Below are 25,428 nucleotides of genomic sequence, written 5' to 3' on the forward strand. Positions count from 1 at the left end.
TTTGAGCACAAAACTTCGAAGTTTCTGTAAGCACATATGGCATACTGTCCTCCATCTACATTTTCCACAGCATCTGTAAAGGAAAGGCAGGAATATTTTTCATATATACACCTAGAAAAGTGTGTAGAATTCTGTATCATAAACCTTTTGCAAATAATTCCTGTACATGAATAAAAATGTAGATGAGGAGTATATAGAACTGCCTTTCTCAACATTTGTGCACAGACAAGTCAAAATATACAAGATGAAATCCTGGCCCACTGGCTTCATCCATAAACTATCACACAGATTAGGTAATCACAGGACCTCATCTTGTTTAAGTCAATTCAACTTTTGAAGCTTAACAGGATCTTCTCAGGCTGGAGGAAAAAGTTTCACTAGAAGGAATGAACAAAAGTATGAAGGGGATATCACGGTCAGAGTAACCCCAAAAAGCAGGCACCTCACAGTGTAGGAAACTATTAAAAACAACACTTAAACTTTTTGGAAAGAGGAGCAGACTTGGAGCTGGAGACTGGGGGCTAAACCCAGCCTTCAAGATTCCTCCGCTTCGCCTGTCATCTTTTTCCTCAAGAAAGAAAGAGAAGAGCTGCCTGGAGACCACCATTACCCCAAGGCCTGAATATCTCCCCCAGGGCTTGAATACAGCCGATTATTTTAATTCTGCTGATGTCCTTGGTGAAGAGAAGGAAAAAAGTCTATGCATGGCCAAACATTTGAAACACTTTCTGCATCAGTATAGCCAGCAATGTAATTCCCCCAAATGGGACACTATCCCTATGTTGAGGTTCAGCTAGATTCTGCCCATTGGGAAGTTTGCTGTCGAAATACTGGGGACTAGAGTAAAAGAAAGGTTTATATATGACAGGTGGATGAAGTTGGCTTTTCTAGTTCTAACATTCTGTGATAAATGCTTCAATAACAAATCCACTTTGAATTCTCAAGTAGGGAAAGTAACTCTAGGAATGGTAACACCAAACATTTCCCTTCAATATGCAGTACTCACTACTACATAAAGCTATTAAGGTAAACACTGTAGCTGGATTATTTTATTTTTATTATTTTTTGTGTCTGGACGATAGAGTATGACCTTAAAATTATTTTTTTCTGCAGTTCCCAAGGAGCTGCTATGAATAATCAAACTTTCTTCCACACTGTGCCACCTAATTGTCCACAGGTGTTAAGAAAGAAGCATTCCTCTCCTTTTCCCCTACCAGTGCTGCTGCACAGTTTGCAACTTAGTTTAACACATCCTTTAAATCACCAGGCAACAGCCTTTGATAGAAGCAGCAGGAGACTGGACTGTTGAGACCACTGACCTAATCTTTGCAAAATATTCATAAGTATGTCCACGAGTTTGTATGGATCTATCTGATGTCCTTGCACCTCCATCTATGCTCATGCCTTCAAGAGCAGGATTTCTCCTTCCCTCCATTCCATTATACATTCATATACAACTTGGTTCTCTAGGATTTACTATCATGACTCATTAGGCATATGCTATTAATTCCTTTGCAAGGTACTCCAGTATCTTGAGGAGAAAAGATCCTGTCTTTGCCCTCAGCATCTGACAATGGACGACTCCAACACTTAATTAGGCTAAATACTACTTTTTCCTGATAAATTCTATGGAAGGATTTCTTTAAAAGTCAGGCATTGCTCAACATAGCCTTAAATTTCAAAATTACTCTTTAAATTACTGAGAAAGTAAGAGTTAAGTACTCCCAGAACCTGCAGGATCTCACCTTCCTTGCAGTATCATTCAGGCACACCGGAAAGCTATAAAGGTGCAGAACTGTAACTGCCTGGAACAAACAGCACTGTGGAAGTGTCCAAAAAGCACCAAAAAATTTGTATTGAATTGATGGTATTTCTATTCATTCACCATAGACACACTCTGAACAATTTTTTTGCAGTGTTTTATCAGCACTCTTCATTTATCACCTGGAAAAGTTCTACTGCTATTCCATTCCTAAGACTCTTCTGGCCAGGGATGGAAACCTGCCAAAATGTGCAGGAGTACTGTGAATGAGGTGTGCTAAAGAGTCCTCTGGGACTACAAACTCATTTTTACACAAGTTCTGAGCAAGGGTGTGAACCCACATGTCTAGAGATAGACTATTGCATTGATCTACTGTGCCATTTGTCTGCATTCATAACAAACTCATGATGTATTTCACGGACAAGGCTGCATTTCTTTGCAGCCACACAGTGATAAAAGAAGTGCTACAATATTCATTCATACTAAAAAAAAAAATAAAAATAAAAAATACCACATGGAGTCATCTTTTGCACTGACAGAAGAAGCCTCCTTTTCCACCAACACCACAGGGAACGAGTCATCAGATGTCAAGGGGGATTTTTCAAAGGCCTTCAGAGACCTAATTAGGCTGCCACTGAAGGCAGTGATAAAATTCCCGTTTTCTTTAGAGCAACAGGAGAAGAGGTGGGCTCTTGCTGTGCTCTGTCAAAGCTTCTACTCTCTCAACACGTGTTGGTTGAGACTCTGTTTTCATCCAGTCATTTGGACCTGGTCCATACCCTGGTCCTATATGTCATCTGCTTTTCTAGTCTGATTTAGAAGAGAAGATCATTGAAACAACACTGAACAAACTGACAGCAAAGATAAAACCAGCAACAATAACTGTCACTAAAGATCAAATTTTCAGTGCATGATGGAAGGGGAATCTGTCTCATCTGAGAGCTGTGCAGATTTTAAGATATTGCTCTAAAAATATGGAGACCATTCATTGAGTATTCCTAGTTTAACAGCCTTGTTGTGACCAACTAATAAATATATTTATCCAGTGAATTCACTGCCGTGACATTAAAAAAATAATAAGGTTTGGGGTTTTTTCCAACTTCAACCCATGATAAATTCCTCTTTATTTTACTAGCTCTCTCACATTGTATTAACAGAACTTTATGAAGTGTTTGCTAGGCCAGAGGCTAATGTAATTAAATAGACTTTTCTGGATCAGATCCATTTGTTACAGATTATTTCAGTGACTTGGCTTCTGTCTGTGCATGTATGTGTCTACACAAAATGATAAAATTAATGTTCTCTCTCCCAAGCTGTGAATTTAAATACTTTTATACACACCCTTCTCAAAAGGTTCCAAATGTACTTTAAAAAGGAAGAAAAAAAATGGAAGAAACAGAGAGGTCACTTTGTAGCATGAGTTCATCTCAGATTATCATTTACACTGCAAAATTACTGTGTAACAAATAAGTATTTTTCTCCCCAGCAAAGTCTGTGTTCATCAAGGCAGAGATTTAACTTCTTTTTCTCTTCCTACTCTTCTCCTTTCTCTGATTCTCAGCTGCTCAACTCATTACTGTTCAGCAACAGAGCCAAATTCACAAGTGATGTGAAAGATTGGTTTATGCAGTGAAAGACTCTAAGTGCATGCTTAGGTAGTCAAGAGAAAACCCACATGGGTATAATGTGCTTCTTGAGGGTGTAAAATATCTGTTGAGGGAGTTAAAAACAGATGTCTGCTTAGATTCATCATTCTCCTGTTCCAGTGCATGAAACTCCATGTGCCGAGCCACACACCAGTGTGCTGTGCGCATGGGACCGCTACACATCCATTCGCCTGGTGCAAGAGCTCAACAGCTGGTCCATGAAACATGTACTGCTCCAGTTGCACTCCTCCTCCTTCTTGGCCCAACACAACAGGCACAGCTAGTTTGTACATCAGTCAGCAGGTTAGAAAGTGGGAAGAAGGCTTCACCAGTCTTGAAAACTAGGAGATATCGTCAATACAGTTCTGGCCAAAGGGAAGCTTGAGATGAGGTACGGCTCCTCTCAGCCTCATGTACATCACAAGAGGCTTGGCAACCTTTCTAAAACCTTAAACTCCATTAAAACATCTCTGGCACTGCAACCGTGTTGAGGTGCTCCCTGAGCAGTTGTTGACACTCCCAAAATGGGGAAAGTCTTTAGAATTGCTAAATAGGAGCAAGTGTGGTTTTCCAGGAAGAACACCAATCTTTGAAAGGTTCATCTACATAATGAAAATCCCAACGAACCCAAAGAGGAGCTGTGTAACAGTCATCTTCTGAGGTTCTTGAGAATGTTTTAGCTATTGGACTCAAACAATTCCCTATCCTCAGCAAGAACTCAGTCAGGCATCCACACTGATAGTCAGTGTTCTGCTTTGTTACAAGAAAATTTCAGTGAAGCTATTCAGCCACCAGCCTGCCTGTGTTCTAGTAAAGTAACTTACTATTGCTTCTCCTGATCAGCCTCATCTGTCTCTTCCAATCTCTCTCACTCCTACTCCTAATCCTTTTGCTATAAATTTGATGACCAAAAGGGGCAGAGGAGAGCAAAGACGACATTGCTAGAAAGTCAAGTGGTTACCGGTTGAAGAACATAACGATAGCTAGGGGAAAACCTGTCATCTACTACCATCACCTTTAATAACTTTTGGGTTGTTTGTGGGTTTGTTTTTTTTGTAAAAATATGAAAATGAAAGCATTCAACTCCGACGGCTGCTGTCAGTCTGTCTGCCTGTCAGCCTCGGAGAGCAGTTTGATTTCTGTATTTCTCTGCAGCAGCGTGGCAAAGTCATTGAGCTGCTGAATCCAATAGTCATGTAATACACAGAATATAAGGGGCTCCCTAAGGTAGAGCAGCATACCTGGGAAATCTGTACTCTCACTGGAAAGCCCCAGATGGGACCACTGTGTCAAAGGCATGCCATGAGCAAAGGAAATGCTGCTGGAGCACGCACCACTCCATAAACTCTCAAGCAAAACCAATGGTTGCTTGCAGGGCCACTCAAAGCATGTGACAGCAGCCCTGAAGCTGTTCAGCTCTTGCAACTGAGAACAAAAGATAGTGCAAACACACAAAGAAGGTCAGAAGCCACCTGGAGCCCCTGTTATCCTTCACATCATTCCTGTATGAAGCGAAGCACGTAGAGGACTGAGAATGTGGCACAGTACCACCTAATGGCAAATTTTCCAGTGTAAAGAAGGGGAAGGAGCAATCTGCTCATCTTGTTTCTGGTAATGTTCAAACTACTACTCATACAACCCACAAGGCACACATATCCAGTCTGTGTCCTAGCAAAAGCCCTGCACAGATGTTCCCAGACATCACTCAGGTAATAGATTTTTAAAGTTTACTTGCCTTCAAACTCCATAAAGCTAAAGAGTGTTTTCAGAGAAGCCACAGCATGCACAGAAGAGAAGCCAAAATGTTCTAATTAAAAGCCTTCTCCTGTTATCAGAGGATATTGGATTAGTGGAAACCACATCAGAGGAAACTACTTAATCCAAGTTTGGTTGATTTGTACACTGGGAAGACCAGAAGATTTTAGCAGTCAGTATTATTTACAGCAGCTATAAAATCCTGTCAGTTTAATGGCAGAAAATCCAGTCTTATTTTTTGGGCTACATGATGAGGGGTTTCTTTTTTTTTTAATATGTACACATTTCGAACTATCAGACTTCTACGCCAATATTATAAATATACTTTGATTTGTGATGTTACCTTCAACCATATCAATGACATATGAATTAACTGTGCTGATAACCTCCAAAATGTTGCAAATAGGACCATGACGTAACAGCCATGGCAGTCATTTCAGGAGTGCTCTAATTCCACATGACAACAGTTCTCTTGATGGAGAGGTGGGCTGGGAGAGATCAGGATTTGCCTGGATTATTCTCTAGGGTTACCAGAGTGCATTCTGACACAACATCTACAGTTATGATCAACAGAAAAGCATGAGAACTCTGCCCTGTCCCACTGAGTGAATAAACCAGAACAGCCTATTCAGCTTCTGCATTGCTTTCTGGGTGAACATACTAATAAATAATGAGCATACCACTAAACACACACTTTGTTAAAGTGAAAATGGGGTTCTTCATTTATGGTCCCAGAGTTTCCACATTCCAGGTAGGTTGTTTCTGGTTTTTTTCTCCTCAGCATACTGTTTAGACAAAGAAGCGTCTGTGTGTTTCACTAACCTTCATGTTGTACTAGCTCTAGGCTTGAACTTTCAGGCTAGGTGATATTTTTCCCCTTTTCTAAATGAATGCCTTGTTCAACACATTGTTGATACAGGGCTGAAGAGAGGTACATTATACCATAAGGGACCAGTTTACATACAGCAATACACTTTTTTTTATTAATGCAATCCATCATTTACCTTATCCTCTCCGTGAACAAAACAAAAGGATCAAATTTATATGTAACTGCCCAAACGCAGAGATTTTTGCAAGGCTTGTTTATGAAAAGAGAAACCAGTGTGGGAGTGAAATATAATTCATAGCATATAAATACTTCCTGAAGGTACGATAAACATCATGGCATCAGCAGAAATAAAAAGCATTATGGGAGAAATAGTAGCAGATTCTCACATTAGAAGGCAGCAGAGAGAGCTCGGGAAGAGAGGGTAAGGGGGAGCTGGTAGCCCCACTCTGGCCCACATAGAGTGAGCAGTAGCATCAGCTGAGAAGGAGGGAAGAGAATGTGAAATTTCTGTCTCTGATAAGTCTGTTAAAGTGCTGTTTCTGGCAAGCAACATCTCAAATATCAGCTAATACAGACATTTGGTATTGCAATAGTGGTATCTGGACCGCATCTTTTCACATAACAAGAGTGAAATCAAGTACTTGTCTACTTCTCCTGTTTATAAAGAAAATAAGGCATGATGGATTAGGTGCAAGTTCCTAAGATTTTAGGCACCGGATCTTTGGCAGATGTAAATAAGCACCAATCAGCAGAGCTGCTCTCACGGAGCTCTGCCCTAATATACTCAAGCATTGTCTTCTGCTGCAGCTCAGGCATCTACCTCCCCTTTTGTAAAGGAGTAAGGTCAGCAGAACAGCTGGGGAAGCTGGATGGGAGTGAAGACACAGATTGGTGTAAAAGACAGATTCAAAAAAAGGGGAGACAATACAGAGGACGGCCCTGAGATGAACATGGAAGGATGAAAAATTGTCACTAAGGAAGACAACGTGGAAAAACCATAATCCTGGAAGCAAAGAGAATGAGGGACAAGCTGCAGTCAGAAGCTGTATTCTGCAGAGTAAGAGTGGTATTGCAGTCCAGAAAACTAGACACAGCTAGTAAAAGGGCAGGCTGGAAGAGTTAAATAACACAGTCATTAATGGACTGAAATTAGATTATAAATCCTTTCAGATCTGTCATCCATTATGGTAATGATGCCCTGCCTCTTGTCTTTCACTGCAGAGACCATTTCTGCTTATGAGACTGGAAGCAATGAGAACAAGAGCCATCGCCACCATTAAATACATCAGAAGATACACAGATAGAAGAGCAGCACATCACAATCTACATCCTTATAGTGCAGCTGCTATAAAGTATGTAACAACTGCAATGGGATATAATATTTTTGGCAGCTGCTGTCAGTTAACTACAGAAACAGGAAAAATAAAAGGAAAGAAAACTAGATAGCAAGGAGCTGCAGTTGCCACAAAAATTCTGTATTAAAAAAATGGAATGGAATGAAGGTAGTTCCCTATTTCACTTCATCAGGGAGGTGGTTCCTTCTCTTGTTATTGGTATAACAACAAGCAGTCCTCACTACAAACATTTGATTCTATTCTGTTTTCATGTTCTCTGGGCCTTCCCAAACCTGTTGGTCCTGTGAAAACAAGCCTTCTGAGAAAATAAGCAGAGTTTAGGAAAAAAGTGACACTTGTTACAGCAGCAGAAACAGCCACTGTATTTCAGCTTTGTCGCACTGCTGTACTGTGGGCTGTCTGCTTTCAGCAAAAGAAGCCTCCAGGTCTGGGGTTTGTAAGCAATTTGCCACACTTGTCATCCTTGCTGTATAAAAGCCTTTCCTGCAGGACATTGTTCTAACAAAATTATCCACTGCAAAGGCCAGCAGTATGCTCATCGTGTCTCAATCAGGGCTGCATAAAGAGGAAAGTCAACCATGCATGTCTATCATTTGGACAATTAGCCTTTCTGACTGCAGACACTGTTCTGAAAGGCTAGTCCTCAGAAGCACCTAATTTCTCAGTTGTAAATTATTTCTCTTTGTCTGTCAGAAGCATAGCAATGAATGTCCTCTGAGAACAATATTCCGTGTTTTAAAGTAGAATCAATTCAAATACATCAGAAGCATCCGTGTAACCTCTCTATGACCAAATGAGAAAAAAAAAAAGGGGGGAAGAGTATTTGTGGTATGGAGTAGTTGAAAACCGCAACAAAAGAAAGAAGATGTGCAGAGCACACTCATCTTTGTGTATCTCCTTTTACACTTTTGATACTGCTGTCTTCAGTCTCCTTCACTTAACCTGTACTTCCTCTGCACCTCATCAGCTGTGTTAACTACAGTTATTTTTCATGAGGAAAAAAACCCACAGGATCAAAAGGAAAGAAAGAATTATTTCCAAGGAACTCTTCATAATCACAATACATTGCTTTAATTCCTGAACTGTATTCTGTATCTGATTTATACTAAATTACACCACCTTCTGTTATCAATTAAGTTGTTTAGTATTTTCTTATCTGCATGTGCTCCCTAGTAATTCACAGGAAAGAAAACTCACAAGCTGCAGTTGATATCCTTACAGATCCACAAATATAAAGATCTGATGAACATAACTGATAAAATAATTTACACAACACTAAAATTATTGCTTAATCTGCAATAATTATTTATTTACCACCTTGTACACATTCTGTGAAGGCAAAGTTCCAAGCCAGACAAGGTCTAAGAATTTCCAGTTCATTCTTAATTCCTCTCTTCATTCTTCTGTGACATTTTTAACATCTACTCAAAAGAAATTCTTCAAAGGGACCAGATTTGAACCATGATGACAAAGGCATGTCTAGATGGAGCTAGGAGAAATATAGGTGGGAAGGTTTCAGTTTGAATTGAAAGGAAGGTTCATGCCTGTCTTATCTCTAAAACCAGTAAAACACAGACAAACTGACTTCTTAATGGGGGAAAAAGCAAGAACAAAAGCATTTTTATACTATGGGGTTGTAACAGCCTTTACTTTAAAGCTCAACTAAGTATCAATAAATGCAAATTAACATCTTACTTAATATGAAGCTCTTCTTGCTGGTCTATAATCCTCCTCCTCTGTACTCCTGAACTCGATGTGGTCTCTGGCAGCTATTTGGTTTGTGTAAATTGAAAAGCACCACTGCATGACAGAGGCGTTTTTGTTTGACTTCTGCATACACAGGCTGGGACGTGAATTGAAGGCATGATTGCTGGGACAGCCTGCCCAACATTCATAAATCAAGATTTATTTTTTGTTTTCTTTCCCCCCCCTCCTTTCTATAAAGTGAATTAAAAACTAGAGAAGATGCCATGTTGACAATTTCAGAGGTCCACCTCTTTCTCTAAACAGACCAGGTACTGCATTAACTGTCTCTAGATAGTTTGCCTATTGACATACCTCAGATCTATTTGACTAGGGCTGTTTTGAGGAGCAAGAGGATTGTTTAGCATCTGTGCCTGTTTAATCTTGGGCTCTCAGTCAAGACTGCTAAATCACATACTGGTTTTCCTGATCTATTTGTCTATTCACCAAGAGACCACCAACAGCCTTCCCTCCACTGCTCTGAATCCCTAGCTGTCCGGAATATGAAAACATCAGGTCCTAGAACTCTCCTTTTAAGAAAGTATCTTCCCATCCGCTTCCATTTGGGGATATAATACAAATTATTAAAATGAAAATTAAATAGGCTCCCATGGACTCCTTGAAAATTTGATTTCTCCAGCATGACACCTCTCTGGGGATCCAAAAACCAGAATTCCTGCATATCATCACAGAGAAAAAGGCAGTTACTGGAGGGCCTCCTGCATGCTGTGAGGTGACTGCTGTCCTAAATAATCCTTGAACTCCAGTTACCAAACGTGTTGCTGTTATGTGTGGTGTTACTGTGTGGGTACAAGGGCTGTTAACATCCCTTTGGGCTTGCACAGCCAGCAAAAAAAGTGAAGTACAATTAATCTTTCCATTCTTAAAATCTCAGCAGCAGGAACACATAGTGTTCATGAAACAACCATTTTAATTGAGCATTTGCCTTCTGCTTGTGAGAGTTATAGCTGAATGTGGCTCATATTGTTTCAGAAAGCATTCTTACAAAGTCCTTTTGCCTCTCAATCAGAAGCCTGTTTTGATACCGAGTCCGAAAGAAGCTCACTTCAGATGGTAACGTTTACATGACAAATACTCAGTTCAGCTTCTGATTCAGATCTTACTTATTTGTTGTATTTCCACAATTTGTTGAGGCATAGCTTATTCTGAGGTATGAAAGGTCAGTCTCCAGAAAGTATCAAAATCAATTTCCAGCCTTTAACTATTCCCAGCTGGAATTTCTTAACAGCTGAACTTTGAACAACCATTATAAATTTGGACTTGAATCACTCACTTCAAAACAAGTAAACACGTTGCAATGTAAGACTTTGTGCATTTTGTCTTTCCCGGTTAGGAAGAAGATGCTAACGCTCTTCCAAGGAAATTAACAGGCAGTATGGGTGGGCAGCAGTACTGTAGGATTAAGGAAGAAAGCGTGTTACCACAACTTTATCAGTCTCGTCAGGTCATTTGATCCTTGACTAAGTAACGGACATGTTTACTTAGTAGTGTATTTTTAAAAGATTTCCAAGAGGCTTAGATAATTTGGTGAATACTTTTCTACCTCATATTAGTAAAAAAAAAAAATAATAATAATTGGTGCATGAGGGAGCAAGTTAAACAGAAGTGGAAGAGTGGTTGAGAGAGGTAAAGGTAACTTGCAGAGAAAGGAAAACTGAGCTTTGTCCACAATCTGGTATTTTAGACTTGCTAGCTAGAACATATCCTTTCTAGCCATGTTTCTATATGCTATAGGACTACCCTGAAGGAGAGACAGGTAGATATAAATCATGGTGTAACACACAAAAAGACCCAAGAAAAATTACAAAAAAAATAAAACCCTCTGAGATGCAAATTCTTTCTATGAACTCTCAGAGCCTAGAAGGTGTATTAAGGTCTTACAAACCATCCTTGAAAAGGAAGTGGACAAAAATAAACACAGAGCAGACACTCACATTGTATATTTTGTGCGTAGACAGTAACTGGGAAATCTGTAAGAAAATATTAATAGACTGCTTCTGTGGCATTCATTGCAGATCTGTTTTGTCCCCTGACAAGATCTCCACAGTCTAGCCTTGAGAGAGAACGGATGCCAACAATGCCTTAAAACAAGGATTGTCTCATTAATTGTTGTTTTGTGATTGTTGTCTAGAGAATTTAGTGAAAGGAGACCCAGACATATGAGAAGAGCAGTTTCAAATTTTATACTTTAATTCTGGTTTTTGGTAACCGACTACTTTCTTTTCTCCCCTTTTCCTCCCTTTAGATGCAATTAAAAAAAGGAAACTTTTTAATGATGTATATGTAAATTACACTGGGGGGGAGGGGGGAAAGCCTTCCTAAATGCAAAATAATGTTCACAGTTAAGATGAAGTGCTCAGAGCAGACCAATCACAGGTAGAAGAACTGTAGGTTTAGAAGAGAGGTCAACCGAGAGTGCAGTGACGGTGAGAAGAGCATCCCTGCTAATGCAGGATGCACACCAGAGACATGAAGTACACAGAAAACATTTGTGAATCATTTGTAGGGAGAAAGGAAAAGGAAGTGAGTCTAGATTTGGACTGATAGGCTTAATAGTATGACAGCAACTGTTATCATGGATAATGAGTAACATGGATATGGGTATCCCAGATACTCAGTTTGTTAGCAGGTTCTGTAAAAATGCATATGAACCCTGAAACTTTCAGTATCCGCATGAATTCATGTGCTCAGAGTGTTTCAGTCATCTAGATCCTGACAAGATAATGTTCCACACACTGCTTTTATCAAGAGTAACCACAGGTAAAAGGAGTCTGCCCATTTCTCATTTGACCAGTGTAGTTTACCTATTTCCACTGCTTCACCTTCAGCACAAAGCCACTGAATTCACCTACTACTATGTTCATCCCTGATGCTCTAATATACACAAATTGGATTAGTGGAAGGACAACCTGAATGATGAAAAGTGACCAGCCAACAGCATGGCACTCTATTTCAGAAGCTAACCATCAAACTGTGCTGAACAGTTACAATACTAGTAGCATGCACAGAAAGTTCAGGATCACTGTGCAGATAACACAACCTTTTGTCCTTCCCCTTCCCTGTCTCCCAAGTTCTCTCTCACCCCTTCCCCTCCAAAAGTCTTACTTTCTTCTATCTCCTGTTACTGAAGACACCAAAACTTAAGCAACAGCTTCCTCCATCCTTTTAATCTGACAAATCATGGAGGACACTCCTGCGTTAATAGTGATGAACTATTCTGTAATATTACATGGAGAAGCTTTTTGGACAACTAAAACTGTGTTAAAAGCAGGAACAAATATGATTTACAGTCTTTGACACTGAGGTCTCATATTGCAAGTTTCACAAAGGATGCTGCTTTCCAGAAAAATGGTGTGATAGTTGCACTGCAGTTCTTTGCTAAGCTTCAGCTTCATCAGTGTATCAGGCATTTGATCAAATGGGTATCTCTTGATAGCCTTATCTCAGTTGGCCACTGTGGCTAGGATGGAACTGTGTGGAATGGCTGCACATTGCATTAGCTCCAATACCTATTTCATTGAGAGCAGAATTTGAGTGTCCTGAAAATTGCTTAGCAAATAAGGACTTGAAATCAAAGTGACAGCAGACTCATGCCCGAACTAAGGCATATTTTGGTACCCTGCAGGAGACCAAGGAATGGTTCTGAGTCATTACTTCAATTCTATTGAAAGGAACCATGCAGAGGCCCCAAATTAGCTAAAGCTCTGCCAGGTCAGTAGCTGACACACATAGGATGAGCAAGAAAGGACTGGGGAGAGCACAATCATCCAGTGCCAGAGAGTCAAATACCCAGATTTCTCTTTGCCAGCCCAGCTATTACATCTCAAGACACTCGGAAATAGGGGGGATTTCATGCCGCTGCAACCCAGTAGGAGCTTGCAAACCTCTTGGGAACCACCTGCGTCAATTGGTGCTGAAGCCTGAATATTTGACACTTGTAATGTCCTGTCTGCCATTATATTGTGGGCTGGGAGTGGGAGGAGAAAATGGTAAGATGCTAATAATCAGAATAATCTTCTTATTCAGCATTATTAGTCCCTACTGAATTAGATGAATCAGCAAAAGACACTTCATTTCTGTGGAGATAAAGAAGAAGTCTGAAATCTTGAGGAAGTAGGGTGCCTATTAGTGTCTATGTAAAAGCCCTAGAAATAATAATCACAGAGATAAGATGATGAATAAGAAAATAATAAAGGCAAAACAGCAAAGGCAAATTTTCCCCCAAGTGCTGCTCTGCAATTAATTTTTTGAAACAATTTCTGATCCCCTCGACCTCAAGAACTCTGCTTATCTGTCTATCCAGTTATTTTTAATTTGTACTTCTATTATTACTCCTGCATTATTAATACAACCTGATAAGATAGGAAAGAGCCTGATGGTGTTCTGTTTCAGCAATGTCTCACATGGCATAACAGTCTTTATGACGAATAACTCCCTCCCATCTGAGCAGATTCATGATTCTCACCACTCACGGAGTACGAGGCCCTGAGGGAATCCTGGTTCCTCCTCTGCGCCACTATTCATTTCCCAAAAGTAGCCTGGGCCTCCTTGTGTTTATCGTATCTACACACGCTGTTATCAGTCAAGATGCGTGCCTTCTCCTTCTGTGTGGCCAGGCAATGCTCATCCCCACTGCCTCCGTCTGATTTCATGCCAGAACACACCTTCGCATTGCTCCTCAGAGCTGACCGGAAAAAAAAAAAGGAGCATTTAAAGTATTCTCTTTGGAGTGGGTGGAGAAGAGAGGGCAGCTTTTCTAGCCACAATGCTTCGAGAATCTGGGCTCAGGGTGCTGCGGCTGAGCTAGTCAAGAACACATTTGTATTGCAAATCAAGATTTGTATTTGGATAAACATCCAACAATACCAAATGGTGGAAAGATGGGGCAAGACATTAAAGTAAAAATAATTATTCTCACGATATACATTTGGAAATACACGTCATATTTTCTGTTGGAAAAGGAGGCAGGGAAGAAAAGATCAACAGTTTTTAAGTCTTCCCACATCTATGCTTCTGTAATGGAGTATGTACTTCTGTAAAGGTTATTGTACAGCTTTCCTCCTGGCATTTAAATACACACCACATTTTGACACCACGCTTTTTTCCAACTAAGCATCTCTCCTTCAGTACAAACACTAAATTGAGCAGATCTGCGGAAAAATCCAGCAGCAATTAATATGGATGAGACTAAATGTGATCTACAGAAATGCGATAGACCCTCATAGATACCTAGAGAATTTAACATAAAATGCTATTTGTATGAGCATTTTCAATCACCTCATAGAAGAAAAAAAACATGCAATATATATGAGGACTAAGCTAAGAAAGAAGGAGGATATTATTCTTGATTAAAATCCATGAGATGTTATTTGGAATGTCTTAAGGGAATGTTGACTTCTTCCTCTTAAAACAAAATAAATCTGCTAGTTTATAAATAAAAGCAAGGCTGTAGCTAGTTAGCCTCTCATTTTTTTCCAGATAACTTGCTAGAAACTCCACATATAACTTTTTTCTATACAACCCTAACCATCATAGGTGCACGCACTCCATTTCTCTCTTCTGAGAGCTACAGCAGTATTTTTGACGGTCACGGGCCTTAAAAATGTGTTATTTCCTCTTTTTGTAAGATCAATCAGGTCAACTATTTCAAACTTTGTTTTCACCATTACTGTACTCTCTTCCATAAAGAAAAATGGGAACACTAAAGTGTTGTTTTTCATACTTACCATTTCATATCTCAATAGGTCTTCTAACTATTAATCACTTCAGCAACAATATAGAAGAAAAATTTAATTTATATTTGGAAAATGAAATGGCATTTGTGTACCAGGAATCCAGATCCACTACTGAAATGTTTCCAAACCCAAAGCCACACTGCCTACCTTTGTGGGAAGGAGTCCTTACTGGACGCGATTCAGAGGTCATGTTATATAACAACGAGAATCTGAGCATCTGAGGGCCAGAGGCTCCAATCTAACGAGTGTGCATATCGTGACCAGCTTTAAGGCTCCATCCTGGCAGAAGCACACTTGAGCATCTCCAGTCTTTAAGTCAATAAAGACCAATTCAACTTTCCTTTGGCTTGCATAAGGCAAAGTATGCAAAAGCCTGCTGGGTCCTTTTCCTTGAAGATCCAATTGCTTCATGGCAACCAGCTCAGTTGCACAAAGGTCTGCTCAACCAGACCTCGGTGCAGCATAGTGAGTCTCTGATATTTCTTAGACTGGAAAGAAGAGAATACAGACTTCCATCTGGAGGAGAGATGCAAATAGCTAGAACTTTCTGTAAGCATCTTGTTACTACATCTACCAGCAGCTGGTTTAATATTGAAGTTAAAGGTGCAGAGCAGAACACTAGAAAAGAGTGTGTCCCTGCTCAGACAGAGATTCGTTTCACCTTACTTCAGCCAGCCAAAACACAGATATCTTACACTAAGGCAGCTGTCCAGATTGCCTCTGTTAACAACTGAAAAGTAAAGGAACATCTATTAGCTAAGTCAGTCCATCCTAATACATGTAGCACTTCTCTCCGTTCCTCCATGGGAGGAATTAACATGATCAGCCTAGATCACAAGGGCAGTAATTAGCTTACCGAAGCCAGCCACATGACTCACAGCCTAAGGAACAGCAATAACGGTGGCACTAAAGAGTGAGGCAAAAGATCAGGAAATAACGACTTGAAGCACGCAGAGACTGGCTTCTCATAAAAGAAGCATTAAAAAAAAAAAAAAAAAGGATAAATTTCTCCATAGAGAGATTCCCCAAAACAGCTTTGATTCCTAAAGTAAAAGGCAAAATAAGGGCATATGGTGAATAATAGCTAGTGGCATTCTCAGTATTAAAATTCGAGTTCACAATAGGCTCTTCCTTGGCTGGGATGGTTATCTATTTAAGTCAGTGTGGTACCAGAAAAATAAGGTAAAGCCCAGAGCTTTAGGATAATGAAAGAGGAATAACCCTGCAGCTGAATCAAGAGGCTTATTTGAATCACTAGCCCACGATGCTACCGTAGTGCTACAGTGCAACCTCCTGCAGTGTCACCATCCTGCCTGCACCGCTGAACGCTGCTCTCAGACACATGCTGAGAGAAGTCAAACACAAAAGGAAAAGGCTGCGAGGAGACGAGCCACAGAAAGTTTTGAAGAAAAAAAGAACGTAATTGGGCCTACAGCTGCGTGCTTAAAGTATAGTGCCTGCAATTTGCATAAGATCTCAGAAAACTTACCATGATCCCATGATCAGCAAACTATTCAGCATTTAAATTCCTTCCTTAGCTTTGTCTGAGAAACACCCTCGTAATTTTCAGTTTCTTCCCTCTTGACTTTCCCGATTTATATTAACATCTTATTCATGGATTTAAAAATTGATTTAATGGGGTGAGAGATGTAGGGGGAGAGGGCAGAGAAGGGGCATTTCCAAAAGTACTACTAAAAGTCTTTGAAATTAAGTGGAAGCGATTAACTAGGACTATCATAATGCCCCAAAAATACCAATCAGCAGTACAAGTTAAACTGAGAGGCAAAGGAAATGAAAATCAGCATAGATTAACAAATTAACAGAAGAGAAAGACACCTTAATATCACGCTTCACCACATGGTGCCCACATCGGTGGAGCATTTCTAATGCCATACAGCAGAACTGCTCCATCTTCTGAAGTCAACTGTAAGCCTATTCCTTAGTATCCACCTCCACTTACCTATCTGCATCTGCAATGCTCCAGAAAACCATCACACTAGCATCCACTTGCCATGAGCTTCTCTCTCTGGGATCTGCTCCTTGCCAACTGACCTTAGGAATCCCATTATCAGGAATGACAGCTTGTCAGGCCAGGCACTGTGAAGCCACTTCCTGAGCCTTTAACAGCTTGCAGGTGGACCAAAATGAACCCACTGCCCTTAAAGTGGCTCATTAATAGGTAGGGGTCAGACCTAATCTTCCGCTTCTAAAAAGGCTGTCTAGATTATACGGTAGAAACGCAGTCCTGCTTCTCCACACAGGGATTCTCTTTTGCATGGTGTAAAGTTTAGGCAGCAGCCCAGCTTTTCCCTTAGCAGGCTTGATTGATAGCCTCTATGTAGTAGCAGCTTCTGCACTTCACAAGGAGAAGGAACAGCTGTTATGGCCATTCTTTAAACTGTGGAAACATGAATGCACAGAAATTTCTTTTAAATACATCTTTCTTTAAAGCTCAGAACCAATCAAAATGCAATGTGACAGACTCCTAGCATGTATGTCTGGGTTGGTATTTCCACATCCAAGAAGAGCTTTACATTAGAGAAAGACAAATGAAGTTTGCATAGAAAATATAATTGAGAGAAGGAGATTATTGCTTATAGTAATTCTTCCAACTTCTATTAATTTCATGTTTTTCTTAAAGCAACTTGATACATTCAATACATTAAAAGTCCTCCCAGAAAAGCTCACCTGGCAGGAATCTAGCCAAAGATCATGAAAGCCTCTGCCAGGTCCAAATAGTACATTTGGTGAGGAAAATCCCAGTTCTGAGCAACTCTGTCTGGAAGGAAAAAGGCCACCTGGATTGTATTCCGAGTGGAATTTATACAACAATCATGTTGACAACAAAGATGAACACATATGTCCTCTTAAAATGCCTCATCCTTCCTCCCCCCGCCCCCCCATTTCAGTATCCATGGTAACTTTGGGCAAAACCAGCTTTCACCTCAGAAACTGTTTTCTGCGATAAAGGGCTTAAAATCACATCTACCATCTAACCATTAACTTTGTCTCCTTATACACCTGGGTGATGAAGGAGAGAGAACCTCTGCTTTCCTAAGGAAAGAGAACCACTTCTTGTTCCCTTTGAAAAGCTTCCAAGATGGATGGCAGTGAAGTGAAATGCAGAACATATTTTTCAAATTGTGCTTCATTTTTTGCTGACCTTAACATAAATAGTCACTTAATGTATATCATAATGTTGCAAAAAAAAAAATGCTCAGACCTACCAAGAAGCTAGTCAAAATGAAAACTCTGATAGTAAAAGAGGAGGTTTCCTGCATCGTATTTAATCAAAATATACATCAGTTTTGTTCCCTTCAAATCAACTTTGCAAATCATATAAGTCCAAGAATGTCTCTCTGCACCAGTGGAGTGTAAAAAAGAGTTGACACAACTATTGAAAACATCTTTTCGCAAAGACTATTCAAATCATGATTCATACAAGCTATAGCAAATAGAAAATTTATTATTAACACACGTATTGCAATGTTACAGCTTGGATTCAGGTATGTCAAGGCCAGTGCAAATAATTTTCGGCCCACTTAGTGAAAAGTCCAATAAACTATTTTAAGGTACTAAATTGCTGAAATATGAGCAGTTTGCAAATGCAAAGCATTGGTGTACACCTCTGTCTCCCCCAAAAGACAGTCCTGAATCTACTCAGAAACTTGAACTGCTTTGGCAGTAGGGCTTTCTTCACTGTTATTTTTCCCAGTGTACATATAAACAAAAAATGGCACAAGTGGAGAAACAGGGACAGAAAGAACAACATAGGGAAGAAAAACAAACATTGGTACTGTAGGACAAAGAAATGCCCTTAAGCTGAGGAAGAAACAAGACATCGTAATTCTAGCTGAAAGGACCTGGTGAAATAAGGAAAATTGCCTTTGGTTGCTTGTCTCTGTTGGCATTCAAGATTTTGTATTTCCCTCACCAAAAGAGTTACTACCACTCATGAGATACTCATCTTTACGATGGGAACCTTCAGTGGGGCTTGGGGAAGTGGGGACCAGCTCCCAGTGGCATTCACAGAAAGGCAAATGAATGATGCAGATGAATGCATCTGAAAATCATCTGTTTTGGTGGAGGCACTTTCAAGTTAGACAAAATATTTCTGGTGCTTCAAGATAGAATTTTATGCAAATCAATGTGATGAAAAGGTAGGCTGCAGACTAATGCAAAGGTAGAGCTGATTTTAGTTTTAATGGAAGATTAAATTCTTAAAGCCAGATACTGAAAAATTATTTTTAACCAATCCTTCCTTAGTATGTGATACTGATCCTTAGCAGAAAGGTGTATATCAGGAGTGTCTATCTCCACCAATCTCCTACCAGCATTTTGGCCATGGCTCTGATCCCATTCATGGCCCTTTCCACTCAAGCTCTGCTCTCAGCCCCTGCCAGGAGACTGGCTCCTGCATCTCTCGCTCACTTACTAGACTCAAAAACTCCTTCTGTTTATGAATGTGCTGCATTCCACTCTGCCACACTAAGAAAGGTCTCTTCAGAAGCATCTGCAGTATAACCTATTACTCCCCATTCAAAGATTTTAATAATCTCCTCTTCTACAACACTTACCAGAGCTTGACAAGGGGTGTCTAATACTAGACTGCTTATGGGTTCAGGATATTGCTATCAAGACGACAAATAACACCTCATTGTTTCTTCTTGCTCTCTGCCTCTCTGGTCTTCTTACCTACATCGAGTTCATAAGTGCTCTGGAACAGGGACAGAAACAGGACAGTGCAGGACAGTGTCAAATTCTTCCAGTCCTAATGTCTCACTATCAATATCATTTTCTTCCTTCTGTGAAGCTAAATTTTAGCTTTCAAATAATACTACTTCCAAATTCCAGGCTGGTACAGTTTGATTTGCAAGGCATTTTGTAAGAAAAGGTGTGAAGCACACAACCTGATATACAATCTCTAATCCTCCTCTCTTTGTCACTCGTACACATATCCATACTAATCAACTTTTAAGTAAGTTGCTGATAGAAAAATCCTCCAAGTTTAACTCACAAAAATTATACTCCTGCATGACAGCTGAGAAACTCTACTATTTTAAATAAAACATTGTCATTATTTTTGCAACAAGAAGTAGAACCTTTGAAATTTCTATAAGTGAAAATATAAAATGGCAACTGTCTGGTAGCAAGTTCATTCTAGAAAACTTCGAAATTAAATTTAACCTCAAAGTTTAAGCTTTGAAGTACCTGACTTCCTATCCTGCAGTGTCTTGGATACCTACCTATCCTGGCAAAACAACATTTCTCAAGTTGACACCAAGCCAGCAATACACAGTGTCTGTGCCAGGGCTTCCAGCCCTATAGCAAAAGCCCTCCCTTCCAGGAAGCCTGTCCCAGGGCAGTTTGTGCATAGCTGTCCCTGGGAGTCTCAGAAACCCAGAATCCCTGGCAACAGCCAGCCTTCCAGTTCTTGTGAACCAGACTTTCCAGTAACAAACTGTCACATTAGAAATCGCCCAGCCCACTCCAACCCAAAGGGAAACAGAGTTTTATCATACTGGTATTGCTGGTAAAAATACTATTTAACACAAACAAGAAAAAACCCTAAGTGACTGAAAATAATATTTACCCATACGGGTCCACATTTTGTAAGTTGATACCGTTACAGAAAACACTAGATGTGAAAATGTTCAGAAAAGTAGCATAGCTTTTAGCATGTTTCTATAAAAACATAAGCCAACCGAACTGAATAGAGCATGCATAAATAACAACAATAAAAATTAAAAGCAAAAAAGCTGAAATTCCTTTACCTTATCTGAAATTTTCCCAGTCAGATAAATAAACTACACTGTAATCCTGAAGTTATTTACTTACTGTACCTCATACCTATTTCTGATATCTTAAAATGAAAATTGTGCTAAAGTAGTAAACTGCTGGGAAACTTTGATGGAAGTATACGAGGTTCAGGTCATAATTGTATGGTAACTCCTAGAAGATATCAGAGAGGTGAAAAATTAACCAAATTCCATAAACTGCAGGTTAGAAATATTTTAGCTAACAGAACTGTGTGAAAAAAAGAATCTTCTGTATTTTGGCTATATGAATTAACCTGATGTGGTTTACTACTTTGGAGAAACGTGTGAAAACATTTTTTTTAACCTCTTAGCTATTTCTCATATACTCTGATAGCTACAGGATGGTAAGTCTAAACTGAAAAGAAAAATCCTCTTTCATTAGCTGGACTGTAAAATTTCAGTTTTAATTACACAGCTGTAAATCCTAAAGCCTGTTCTGGTTCATGGTGTTGATGAAGAAGCAAATCATAGATCTGTTCTGGCATAATGCAAAACTGTATCCCAATCCCAATCCCTATCCACCAGAAACCAATGATTAGTGAAGCAAGCAGGGTTCAGATCAGATTTGCAGTGTTTTGACGGATCTGTGTTCGTGTCTCTGTGTGAGTGGACTCTTTTCTTGGGAAGGGTGAAAACCGATAGTTGGCAAAACTGCTCACAACATTCAACAAGGGTAATTAGTCCCTTATTTTCATGAGCATATCCTTCAGTTTTCCTCAATGGAAATTTTATTTTTATTCAGCTATAACCTGTCCCAAGCACAGGAAAATAAGAATCCTGAGAGGATGGCTTCTATTATAAATATTTTCAGCAGCAGCTTCTTACAACAATGAACGTGTTCCTCCTCCCACTAATGTCAGAGCATGTAGCACCACTAACTTTTATAAGATCACGGAAGATTTGTAATTTCATCCCACCTACTAGGCCAAAGGAAAGCAAAGGAGCCCTGAGTGGACGGAATACCTTTTCAAAAAAGGCATTAAACTACTCCTGAAAGTAATACCATTGTTCTTTGGGAAAAAAAACAAACAAACAAACCAGGAACTACAGAATAAGAAAGTGAGTCTCCAAAACCAGCAATGAAAATTCTGAAGCCTATGCTCAGCGCTCATAGATCATACATTACAATTTCTCTTCTAAACACAAAGATTTTCATGAAATTCATTGTCACTGCTTATTATTCAATGAACAGAGAAAAGCCATGCACACAGATGCTTGCATAAAAAATGACTTTGATTAAAGCAAACTGCTGTTCTCAGCAACTGCATGCACGTATTCCCAGGTGTAATATGCCAGGCTCTCCATTTGTGACATGGAAAAAGGAAGGGCTACTCAGAGAAACAAAAAAGCAGCTGCAAAGGATACACCCACGTCCTCCATTGCCCCAACCATTTTCCACTATAACGATGCAGTTAAACAGCTTTTTAAGAGAGTGTGATTATGGAGAATAGGAGGAAATAACATGACCGAAGGAAAAAGGAACAATCCATCGCTATTAGCATAGGTTTTATTCAGGTACGTGGACTAGCCTTGTCCTGACTGTAGTGGGAAAAAAAAAAAAAAAAACAGGAAACAGGAGCCAGAAGCAAATTACAGCATGTCCATCCAAGACACCAGCCTGGACAGCAATGAGATCAAGAACCCAGAACATGCCACAGCGAGCAACTGATACACAGGTTAAACACAGGGACCAACTGCTCCAGAAACCCCAGCAGACTACATATTATCCCTGCCTAATAGCACTGTGGTCCCAGTGCAGGTGCAGTTACTGTACCTGCGGCTTGGAATGTATTACTGCCGCACAATGAGGTCTGTGACTTGGCTGTGCTCAAGTCAATTTCAATTGTCTTACAAATTCACTTGCATTAAGTAACTTACACTGTTAGGCCTTTGGACACTTGTTCAGGGACCAACTGTGGCAGAGCCAACTGAGAAAGGACATGGTCTTCCAGTTCCCTTAGTGTTTCGTGCAAGGATAAAATCTCTCCCAAAGAAAACAAGTGTTTTAGTGATACTCGCAAGGCCTACCTTGCCCAAACCAGGGGTGTCTTTCACTTTGCTGACTGCCCTCAACAAACACGGTGGTGCAGGGGGTGGGGAAGTCTGAAGGATACTGCTGAAGCTGGTAGAGAAGAGAGGAGATTCGGGAACAGATGATGCAGAAGGCCTGTGCTTCTTTTTTTTGGAAGACAGGTTCAGTTTCTGAGCAGCTCTGAGGGAAAAAATGACAAAAATAAGATAAAACAACCACAAACACATCAATACAAGCAGACAAGAATAACTAACGGTATCTAGCAGGTTACTATTCCTGCAGAATAGTAGAATAATTTGACCTCACCAATCCCAACAGTTTTATAGTCCTTGTTCTTCACTAACTATTACTAGGTTAATGCCACTGACTTCACAAATTTACTCCAAATTTAATCTGGAGTCTTGCATTAAGTAGGGTCACAATCAAGCCTCTGTCACCATCTTATCCGCTGACACAATTCAGCCTGCAAGAAAGCTCAAAACCTACCAATTAAATCTATGAGCTATATGGCAATTTCTGTTCTAAAATTAAGTTCAGTCACCAAATATTTCACACAGAATTGTATCCCATTCATAAGCCTCTGATTAGAAAATGAATATTTGTGCAATATTTGAATGTATGCACCCACTGTTAAATTTGTTCATTTTAAATGCTCAGATGAACTGGCTGAGGTGTAAGAAGCCCTGCACTAGCAGTTTTAAACTTTTATGACCTCTTAAAAGATAAGGCAGTCTAAAATCTGACCAAACGGTGACCAATGAAAATACTGCTGTTTGCAGTAAGATGGAGACAATCATACCAGCTACAGCTGCATTTACCACTAAGTAGGGAAAACAATAGAGACTGGGTTTAATACTACTTAGATAAGAATGTTGAAGTTTGTATAGACTTTGATTAAAAAGTTAAGCTTTTCTGGAACAAAAATGTTCAGTACTTTTGTTTTGCAAAATGTTATATTTTGAGAGACAATGCAATATTCAGCCTTTGTTGCAGTTGCTTTGTTCCAACACTTGTGCGTTCTGCGCTGCCCGGGGATAATGTTAATACTAATCACTCTCCCCTATGGTTTCCTTTTTGTTAAATAAGCACTTTAAACAGAGGAAGTCAACTGGAGCACCATCTCAAAGGAGAGATGGATATAACAATTCATTTGGCTACTTTCATCTTGTTTGCTTTGGCAGACAAATTGTGACTCAAAATAAGTGCAAAAGTAGTCTGTGTTGACAGTAGCTCTCCATGCTTTGCTGAAGGGTGACAGTCAAGACCAATAATTCTAAATCCTCCTATGCTTTAAGAAGCTTTAGCTCCATTACACTGGTATCAGTAAATATTATCCAACACTGAACTTACCAAAGTAATTACATTATTTTATCCCAAGGAATCAGGGAAAATATACTCATTTCAGTATGCAAGTATCCTGTGTTTGTATCAGATGTCTCAGACACATGAACAAATCACTGCTGGGCATGAAGTTGCCACATGCCAGCTGGTCGTGTGCACACCGTGTACACTGCCAATATGTATTCTTTTAGCCTACGGCAAGTGCAAAGCAGTTCCAGATAGATTAGTTTTTAATAAAAGAGAAACACTAGGAGATTTTAATTGACCTGACACAGAACTGTAACTTGGAAGTTTCTGTACCACCTCATCGCCCTTGTCCTTCCCCTTCCCTCTGGCCTAATGATTGCAGTTCATAACTTGGCCCTTTCTTTCAAGAGTCTGCTTTCTTTTTTATAGAAAAAATAATCAAAAAGTTTTGGTCAAAAGCACCGATTTTTCCTTTTCCTAGCAATATTTCAATGGTTTGAGAGGATTCAGCGATTTCAACTTCCACACTGTCCAGCACTAATGCTTTTATGAAGTTGTCCGTGTTGATTCAAAATTTTCTATATGTCTTAGCTTCACTATAAAATTATTTTAAGCAAAATTTTGTACTATATGCAACAATTGAAGACAAAATTTGGCCAAGCACACTGAAACATTTACTCCTATGGTCAAGTTTAGCAGTCCAGTCTTAAATATAGGCAGTGGCTCTACTCACTGTGGTCATACATCTGGTCTCTTTAACTTACCTCGGGTGCAAAAAAATTTCCTAAAAGCCATTTTCTAAGTTGACTGACAGAGCCATTATCCTTCTTGCCACTAAATCCTCCTCCAGCATTTGCTGTTCATGTTGCAAAGCTGATAGTATAATACAAGCCACTTCTTGACCCAACCAAATCCATAGCTGGCATTTTCTTAAAGAAGAAACATTGTTGTAGGTACCTCACCTTTTCAAAACCTGAGAATTGCATTCTTGTTTGACAGCAATAACCTTTGAGATGGCATTCAAATGGAAGAACCTGCACTTTCCTTTATATTTTTGGCCTGTAACTGGCAAAATGTATGAAAAAGCAACAAACTATTACTCACAACTTCACGCGGTTTTCTATTTTTCCCCAAGGAGAGAAAAATCAGTGCATGGCAGGCTAGAAAATAATTTACGAGCCCTATCAGACTTGACTGAATGTTGAAGGGGATCAAAAAGGCAGTAAGTCTCAGGTAATTCCCAAAGCATTTAACTGGGAAGAGAAGGATATTTTACCCAGATGTAGGCTGCAATAAGAGACTTAACGCATACAATATGGCTTTCTTGTGAGCATATTTGTATGCGTAAAATCATTCAGCTTATGTGGCTAGCATTGCTCTGAATACCGTTGGTCATGCCAGCTGATGCTGATTTGGCCCTCTG

At 39.7% G+C, this 25,428-nt stretch overlaps 1 protein-coding gene across 1 annotated transcript in view; it reads right to left on the reverse strand.

The window, feature by feature from the left end:
* Positions 1 to 25,428, reverse strand: part of KIF26B (kinesin family member 26B) — a 288,623-nt gene that overhangs the window by 83,853 nt on the left and 179,342 nt on the right. The window contains exon 5 of the mRNA XM_054063280.1: positions 22,694 to 22,877. Within this exon, the coding sequence (XP_053919255.1) occupies positions 22,694 to 22,877 (184 nt within the window). The remainder of the gene's footprint in view (positions 1 to 22,693; positions 22,878 to 25,428) is intronic.

The sequence above is a fragment of the Cuculus canorus genome, chromosome 3 (assembly GCF_017976375.1).
Source record: "Cuculus canorus isolate bCucCan1 chromosome 3, bCucCan1.pri, whole genome shotgun sequence".
Classification (NCBI taxonomy): Eukaryota; Metazoa; Chordata; class Aves; order Cuculiformes; family Cuculidae; genus Cuculus; species Cuculus canorus.